General features: G+C 39.5%; 1 protein-coding gene across 1 annotated transcript; it reads right to left on the reverse strand.

The window, feature by feature from the left end:
* Positions 1–280: 280 nt before the first annotated feature.
* LOC120104233 (uncharacterized) lies at positions 281–1,035 on the reverse strand. The gene is made up of 3 exons (XM_039115051.3): positions 873–1,035; positions 705–751; positions 281–602 (listed from the first exon to the last, which is right to left on the reverse strand). The coding sequence occupies exons 1-3, from the start codon at positions 958–960 to the stop codon at positions 345–347; spliced, it is 393 nt and encodes a 130-aa protein (XP_038970979.2). The 5' UTR covers positions 961–1,035; the 3' UTR covers positions 281–344.
* Between the last annotated feature and the right edge of the window lie 8,495 nt (positions 1,036–9,530).

The following is a 9,530-nucleotide window of genomic DNA, read 5'->3' on the forward strand; positions in this document are numbered from 1 at the left end:
CAGCACAATACTCATATAAGTCTTATCTGATCACTCGTAGTATAATATGTAAGAAGACTAATATGCGGCCATCGCAGAGTCAAATCATATTGTTAAGCATATGCATGTCTGAAGAATGCTACTAATATTTGTTTGATCGAAAAGAACACTTGATATAAATTAATCTTATACTTGGATTAATGTAAGAACTGCGATTGGAATCCTACCTGACATAATAACTGAGACGCCTCGTTACACACGAACATCCATTTGAACACGCACCGGAAGTCATATAGGACACTAACACACTAAAAGATGTTCTCTCTCATTCATCAGCCACAAAACTAGTTTTAAGAGCCGTTGCTTTAGTTATTCTTGGGAGGGTGGTTTCCGGGTCTGTGGTAGTCAGCACTGAAAGGTACAAGGCCATGGACTCTTCGATGGAGACGTCTATTACTCAGTTTACACCCTAACCTCGACTCTCCCGCTCCTCCATGCCCACATTTTCCAACAGAATAGTTTGCACCTGTTTTCATTGTGCCTTTGGCTTCCTTCACCATCTTCCTTCCTCCAAGCCGTATGATTCCAGTGCCATCAACCATCTCGGTGTTGTCTTCAAGCCCCTAGCGAGAAGTTAAAGCTCATAAAACCAAATTCCCACACGGATAAGAAAAGATCATTAACAAATGAAGGAAGTATGACGGAGTTTGATACTATATATATACCCGATCACTGCTGAAAATACCATCATTATGCCTAAGTGTTGCCATGCCTGCAGGAAAGAATAAATTAGGAGAAAGAAACCAGTACTGCTCTTGAGACATGATATGCATGCGTGAAAAATTTTGTTTTGGATGAAGAGAATGGAGAAGAGAGTCATCATGCATGCCTACCTTCATCGGCAAGTGCAAGGGAGTCCCCAAGAGCAGCCGAAGAGAGCAGAAGTCCTACTACAAAGCTTATGAACCTTAAGAGCACCATTACCTTTTACTGACCTATAGACGTTATGCTTGTCATTCAACAAGTTCACAAAGAGGGAGGAAGAAAGAAAAGGGAAAGGTTGGGTCTTATAATCTAAGACCCTAGCAGAGAGGTCAAAGCTAGGCTTCTAAAATCTCATCTCTTCTAAATATTTAATTGGTGTTCTAATACATTTTAAATTGTCCTCTCAACGTTTTGTTATTGGCTTGGTTATATTTCTGCACTTGGAAAGACTCAAAAACTTGTCCTCGTGATCTATAAAAGCAGTGTTGGAAGCCTTAGCATGGCGTGGAATTGAAGATACGAGTGCTTTGTGCCTGTCTGCCGCCATGCACGCTACGAGGAGACGGTGGTAAAGTTTTGTGGGCAAATTTTGTCAATCCACCAAACCCTAGGGTTTTGGAAATCTTTTCAATATCATGGAACCCTAGTCCCCATGTGGACGCATACTTAGAGCTTGGACCAGGCTTTCCTCTTTCCACTATATTTTTCGTGCCACTGGTCATGAGGTGAGTGCAAAGGGTTCAAAAGAACAACAGGAAACGAACTTCGACTTTGGCACGCTTTCTTATGAAAATGGGGGGCAGCCCCTAGCTAGCTTATGTTCCAAGTGTGTAAAGATAGTACGTATACACGTTATTATTATATACTCTCTCACACTTGGCTTGGATTTGTTTCCCTCGCCAAATCACCGTACGTGAAGCATGCTTCCAAAGTTGGGCTCGAGAAGATCTTCGTTTTGACATATGCCGTCGCACCATTGGCTACGTCTGCGGCAGCTCCTCCTGTGTAAACTATAGAAAAGAAAAATCCATATCAGATTGTGTCATATGGAGAGAGAGAGAGAGAGAGAGAGAGAGTGAGTGAGAGGGGAGATACATTGACTGAGCCTTAGTATGATAATATATACCATAAGTTTTATTGATATTTTTTGGTTTCTAAGCTAAGAATTATTTGTTTAACAAGGCCAAGCCTCGCCCTAGAATGCAAGGTTCTCGCTCATAGTTTTCATCCTGATTTATCCAACGAAAGAGGTGAAAAAGAACTTCGCTGATCTTAAATACTTCATATCTAAGAGATGTAGAGGATCTTCTGATGGAAAAACATTTAATCACTATATTTGATGATGAACTAAGAGCACGTATTGTAGTGGGTCTAGTATGATAAAATTAGCTTACGAGATAATGTTTTCTTCAAAAAAAAGAAGGAAAAAGAAAGAAAAAAAAATCTTAGCTTAGCCAGTTAGCATTCTTTTTTACTTATTAGACAAGTTTAGATACAAATCTTGGCAATACCATCTGCGCTGTACTTCTTTAAAAAATAAAAAAATAATTATATGAACTAAATGGTGAGACCTCGGTGGACTGGATTTGACTACTAGCTGACCCAAAAAACTTAAGCCAGGTGTGCAAGAGAGGCTTTGGTGTCTTTTGTCAAGGAAATCATCTACAACCCACTAATCTAGCCACTAAAAGAGTTAATTATTGACTGGGAAAAGAATTTAAAAAAAAACACGGCTGAAGAACATTGGTTCAAATTAATGGAGGATTTGGAAGCCAAGTTTGGCCAGCGGATTGCAGCTCCGAAAGCAGCGAGAGCATCAAATCCGGAGCCGAAGGAACATGGACTTCTGGAATTGATCGCCAGGCCATTCCGTATGATTAGCACTATCAGAGAAACTCTTAATTAATATGAAATCTTGGACTCCATGCAGGGCTTGAGAACACGAGGGCGCGCCGCCCAAGCTTCTGAATCGGTGGGGCGCCTTTTGAGAGCCGAGCCAGCTCAGCGAGTCAGACTCCATGCTGCGTGGAAGACCGTGCCACGTACTGCTTGGCCTTGGGGCCCTCCGCGTGTCATGCCACGTGGAAAAGTACTAGTGGTGGCCATCAAGTTCAAGAAGATTCTACAGAGGTCGGCGTCCTCAATTGAGCTGAATTATTCTATGGAATTCTAATCGAAGCCTTCTTAGCTCTCTCCCTGTGTACAGGGATTTTGCAGCAGAATCGTTTTACACTCGTATCTCGTATTGTGCTTTTATGCTCGGATAAATGCAAATGTTTACCTTACTTAACGCGCTTATATTGCTGCATCCATTATACTAATTGATGCATATTTGAAAATATTAATCTTGTAAGAAAGCATATGTGATCACTTTTCTGTAGGGCTGCAAATAGGTTAGAGAGTATGGTCGAGCGTCATGTTAGTGTCTTGATGTTGGATTTAGATCCAACCCATTGATTGATCGGGTCAAGTCAAGCTGGGCTCATAAAAAACATTTTAGAGCTAATTGATCAATCAGGTTGGCATAATATTCAGTCTGACCCAAACCCAACTCAAAATATTCCAATTTGTGTGAGGACGGGATCAAATGAGATCCTTAGTTTGGATAAAATATTTAGTCTATTATTTTATAACTAAAAATATAATGATTAATAATTCAATATAAATCATTAAAATTTCAAATAAAACTACCGGGCTAACTTAAACATCAATTTCTATTCAAGAAAGCTTTTCTTTAAACTTGAACCAAGAAAGTAATCATTTTTAAGGTACAAATTTACAAGCTATGTTTTTAGAAAATAAACATTGATATGTTTGAGAATGTTTTAAGTAAGAATCTACTAAAATAAATAAATAATATTTAAATTTAATTAAGTGAAAGCATGTAGAAGAGATGGGATTATTGAAATGAACAAAGAGGAGCTAGTTTAAATAAGGTTTTAGGATGAAGCAGAAGGAGTCTTCTATAGTTTGGATTTCCGAGTTGGGTTGAATTGCATCTAGTGGATTGGATCTATTTTTTTGTTGACCGAAACTTGGCTTGGATATTATTTGGTAGGGCTGGGTTAGAAGATATATGAATATGATCCAGACCAGACCTGATTTCCAAATCCGGTCCTATAGTTGACCTAGACCGAATTCATGGATGTTTAAAAATAGATAGGATCAAGTCTAATGTGGTTTGGACCAAGTCAGGTCATGAGAGGACTTGATCTATTTGTAGCTTTACTTTTCCCTTTTAACAAATTCAACAATTAAACAACTTTTTTTTGGATAATTTCTTATATTGAATAATATGTGCACCTAAATATACACCAGAAAGAAAGTAGTGGACAACCTTCAAAGTTCAAAATGTGGTGTTGTTAGTCAGGAAGTGAAAAAATCAAACTTGCTCAAGGTCAACACCTATAGAATAAAAACACAAGAAAAAATAGCTCTCTTAGAGAGGATGGTTTTTGATGAGACACAATAATCAATATTTGGGCAACTCTTATTAACAAGATGAGTTGCACACCTGATTCTCTTGACATTGATGATTAAATTCGATTGCAACATGACATGATGGGTTTGGACCCAAATAAATATAAAAATTATACTAAGACAACATGCAGTCTAACAACTAAGATTTAAATCATTCATAACCTAGTCGAATCCAAATCCAATAGCTTAAGAGCGCTTGAGAAATATCTAGATTCATGGTTAACATGAAATCAAACCGATTTCACATAGATCTAGGTCTAAGTGCAGGTTTTGAATAACCAATAATATACCTGTCTCACTCTCCAGGAATACGTAGAATATCAAATGATTTTTATAAATTCTTTGACATGTTTCTCGAGAGAACTTTGTGGCATGCACATGATCACACTTCCAAGTGGAGCAACATTTCATCCATTTAAAGCCTCAAATCCGCACGCCGTCGACACCTTCTCGTGGGAAACCACGGCTTCTATGCATGCATTCCCGTGCTGCAACTTGGTTCCCCGAGCCCTCAGGGACCAGATTTTCCGTACACTACAATGAGACTTTATAAAAAACAATGGGTGAGACCTGATTTCTGAAACTATGGCACTCTTTGTTGAGAAATTATTAAGTGGATCAGATCCATGATGAACCTAGAATGAAATTATTAGATAGATGTATTTCACTCTAAATTCATAGTAGATCTGGACTACGTAATAATTTATTATTCGGGTTTCTCTAGATTATTCCCATTTCATTTCTCAGTTGTCGCATGTCTACTTGAAGTTTGACGCAATCACTTGACAAGTTGGTTCGAGTTCTAGGAGCGGGATCCATTCTTTTTTTATTTAGTCCAGCTAGGAGCTGATTAGATAAGAGGCATTGGCCTGATCCAATTGTATGGATCCAGTTGGGAGTTAACAATAAAGGTTAATTTGGAAAAGAAACTGACTTTGGAGGCTAGAAAACTTTTGGATTTGGGTTAGGACCCAAAACCAGATGGGATTGTGGTCTTTTCGGCAGCACTAGTGTTGTGGTTGAAATTTGGCCTGAGGGTGACCACGCCGGAGGAGTCGGAGGGGCCGCCGGCCAGGCCGGAGAAAAGACACCACTTTCTGTATGTCGGCGTACCTGTACAAAGCCTCGCCGGTGAATTCCGGTAAGAGCCCTCCGATGCTTAAGTTAGAGTAAATCTTAGTTGGTCCAAAAGTCCTAGACGTTATCTGATGTGGGCTATTTATATTCCTCACAGAGGTGCCCAGATGACAGAGGTACGGCCCATCCTCATCATGAGAGGAGATGGCCTTGGCCAAGTGGCATGCAGCCATGGCTTGCTTGAGGCAAACGGTGTAGGTCGTTCTTGTGAACAGCATAGCATTGACAGAGATGGCATTATATGGTCCTTGGCAACAAGGTATGGCTCTGGTTGACATGTCATGGAGTGACCAGCAAGTAAAGCATGGCACAATGAGGTTGTAATCTACGGCTACGTATGCGGGTGTAGGTGCGCACGTTGGTGCACGCGTGGATGCGGCCGTGGGCGAGATCGGGCTCGCTTGGAGGCCACAGCATATACTTGGCGAAATTAGCTTGGTGAGCACTGAGGTCGGGCTGACTTGGGGACCGTGACATATATTTGGTGAGGTCTGCTCGGCGGACTCTGAAGTCGGCCCAGCCTCCTCGGCTCTTAGTTGACTCTGAGGGCGCTATTGCCTGCGGTCAATGGCATCATCATAGATACCTGGCACCCCGAGCTCGGGTCGGGGCGCATCGTCGAAGATACCTAGTACCCCAAGCTTGAATCGGAGCGCGTCGTCGAAGATACTTGCGAACAGTCGACATGGCCTCTTGGGCTCCTGGTCGATACTGCAGGGCGCCCCGAGCTTAGGCCCCGGACGTCATTATGGATACCTACAGCCAACAGGGCCTCTTTGGCTCTTGATCGGTACTGCAGGATGCCCCCGAACTTAGGCCCAGGACGTCATTATGTCATCAGAGAAGGTTGCTGCAGGTCGTGGCAGCGACTTGATTTGTGGAAAGGGGCCGAGGTCAGCTCGGCCTTCGGCGAGGTCCGAGACCTGGCCTGCTCGGCGCTACGATCTGCTTGGCTGGAATGGGGTGGTCCCACACTGGGGTAGAACGATCCATTTTGCCCCTCATCAACTAGCATTCCTAGGCTCGAGTATTTCTCTTTGTTTGGATCAGACAGAAAAACAAAAAAAAAAAAGAGGAAATGGAAAACCATATTTTGAAAATAAAAAAGCTAAAGCATTTCCTAAACAAGAAAAGGGGTATGTGTGAAAATGTGGAGAGAATCAAATCAAATATCTATGAGATACCGTACAAACTTTTTAGATTCTTAAAGGATTTTTTTCAATCAACAATTTTAGCTACAAAGAAAAAGAGATATCGATAATAGTTAAAAGATAGCTTGGTCAAACAAGGAGAAGAATCGGGAAAGGAAACTAACCCAAGTTGTATTAATTTCCAAATTGTAAATTATATCTCTTGTAATGATGACTTGAAGGATAAAATCAAAAATACTATGTTTCAAATTGTTTGATTTAGGTCAAATAATAAAATACTTACCATTTCGTCCAATTAATGGCACAATTTATGTGCCCAAGTTGTATCAATTTCTTCACTCATTCAGAGTACCTTCTAGACTTCCCAAGAGTAAACATTATATAGTACGTATTAATGCAAATCTATTAACTTACTCAAAATTAAGAAAAAAAAACACATATTTCTATTACCAGTTGCCGCGCCCGGTAAGGTCATTCTGTTTTAAATCCTCTCCTAAACTGGTAATGCGCCTGCAATATTAATTTGTAACTGAATCTAGACTCTCTATATCTCTCTCGACTTCAGATTTATATGCATAAAATAACAAACAATTGCAATGAGCATGGTTTTTTTAAAAAAAATATTGCATCAGTTTTTTTATTACCATTAGCCGCACTTAGTATGAGCTCACCATATAGTCTTCTCTCAAACCTACAATGAGCTATATAAAAGGCAAGAATTACCATATGCCGCAATTAGTATAAGCCCACTGTATAGAGCCTTCTCTCAAACCTACAATGAGCTGTATAAAGGCAAGAATTACCATATGCCGCAATTAGTATAAGCCCACTGTATAAAGCCTTCTCTCAAACCTACAATGAGCTATATAAAGGCAAGAATTACCATGTGCCGCAATTAGTATAAGCCCACCGTATAAAGCCTTCTCTCAAACCTAAAATGAGCTATATAAGGGCAACAAAGAATTCAGAAGTTCATCCAAACAAGCCACCACAATAGAAGCCTTATGAAGCCAAAAGAGCCACTACATCGCCCTTTTGGGGCATCGGCAAGCCCAAAGTCATTAGAAGGGGTCCCTTCAATGCCTTCGATATATGTCCAATACCATCCATACCTAAGAACTAGATCACCTGACCTCAATGGAGCTCCACTTTTTTTCCATGGCTTGCCCTTAAGGGTTTGATCCATTCCTAATGGTTGGGAGCTCATGGCTCTCCAACAGTTCAAATCCATCCATAAGGTCAAAGCAGAGGTCCTCCCATCATCCCTTGGGTCACCCTATTGCCCTCAAACATAGCACAGTTCCTTGGTGTTGGCAATTATGGGGAATTATAGGCTGGTGGTGGCTTTGGATAGAAGTCAAGACCAAATTAGTGTGGGGGAGGGAGTGGCAAGACTAGGGAGGCCAAAGACCCCCTAGGAGAGCACGACGGCCGTCGCCAGGGGATTACGATCGCCGGAAATTGTGAAGGTAATCGGATAGCACAAGTTTAAGGATTTGTATATTGTTTTTTTATGATCGCGTTGCAATTTAATGTTTCCTTTATATCGATCATGTTAATAGTGCTGTTAACAAACCGAACCTAAGCCTAAGTTGTCTGAGCTGAGCCAGCCTAACATTTTTCAACCATCTACTGAATAACATATCATCCACACACTTATTGTTACAATTTAAAATATGACTTATCGCATATTTATCCTCCAAAATTCGCTGCATGTACATACTTGTAAAGGTATATATGCAGGAAAAAATCTTTTGAAGTATGATACCTTATATGTTCCATCAGCAGTGCATGATTTTTTAAAACTTTGATTGGAGGACCTAGTCATGAAGTGGTGAAAATAGTGCTTGGCCCATGGAATAAATGGCCTTAATAAAACCTAGAAAATTATAAACCTAGATATAATGGGAACTAGGATAAATAAAAGAATTTATAAATATTGGGTTCAAGGGCCCTTTTTTGGCAGCTGCAAAATCCTGAAGCTATTTCTAGTCAAGTTTATTGGTTGCAAGAAGAGGACTTGACTGTCCTTGGTAGAAGGTTTAATATCACTTGGATGTGTTGATACCAGTGACTTAATCCCTGCTTTCTTTGTTGTGTATAGATTGATGACTGGTTCTCATGTTTGAACAGTTGATTTGTAAAATTTTATAAATACAGGATTAATCGAGTTATATATAGGTTTAGCTTGATCGATGAAAAAATAAGGTTTACTTAATTATGGAGTTATATATAGTTAGTATAATACCGATACTAACATAAAAATGAGATACTAGCACTCATATGGAGAATTTTTATTACTAATAATGGACAATGTAAGATGAAGTTGAGTCAAAAAATATTTGTGCTATCTTTTGGTAAAAATACATTTGTGTTATTTATCGCTACAATTCTAACATACTTGTCACACGCAATATCATGATTAATGTATGGATGACCAATGGCAAAAGAAGAAAGAATTAAATGAATTCTTACCTCAGTTTTATTTTGAAACAGCATAAAGTGGGCAAAGAAGCAGAAAACCTAACGAATGTCATGGATGTCAAGCATGGAGTCAATACATGCTGCTTGGGAAGGAACATGATCAAGGCCAAGAATTCAAGTGCAAAAGTAGAGCACTGCAAGAGGAGAAGTAGGAAGTGACATATAGCGTGAGAAAGACGTGATGAAGGCAAATATTTCAAGCATAGCTGCCACTAAGGATAGAGCAATGATCGATTTGGTTTATTTCCTCTAGGCATTGTCCAGCATAAATGAATGTGATGAGAAATGACAAAAAATTAAAAGTGACTTTCCTCCATCAAATCTTATTACCATGACACCTTTAAGCAATTGTCTACTAATATGACTAAATGCTGCACAAGCATGAAGACTATCAATATCATTGTAGATGTAGTGTTTGTAAGATTCCTAATATATTTCTTGAACAAGTTGAATGAAACCAGTCATTTTAAATTATATCATTTTTTTTGTGTACTGTACCATTGAAAAAAATATAATCCAATTATATTAAAAAGA

This window comes from Phoenix dactylifera, chromosome 2, assembly GCF_051530095.1.
Source record: "Phoenix dactylifera cultivar Ajwa chromosome 2, Ajwa_hap1_PhDact_Kaust_v1.1, whole genome shotgun sequence".
Classification (NCBI taxonomy): Eukaryota; Viridiplantae; Streptophyta; class Magnoliopsida; order Arecales; family Arecaceae; genus Phoenix; species Phoenix dactylifera.

Bases quoted from the DNA above. Each gene is read 5' to 3' on its own strand.
- LOC120104233 (XM_039115051.3), bottom strand. From the start codon at position 960: ATGGTGCTCTTAAGGTTCATAAGCTTTGTAGTAGGACTTCTGCTCTCT. The intron at 752-872 runs GTAGGCATGCAT...TCTTTCCTGCAG, and splicing joins CCTTGCACTTGCCGATGAAG to GCATGGCAACACTTAGGCAT. The intron at 603-704 runs GTATATATATAG...ACTTCTCGCTAG, and splicing joins GTATTTTCAGCAGTGATCGG to GGGCTTGAAGACAACACCGA.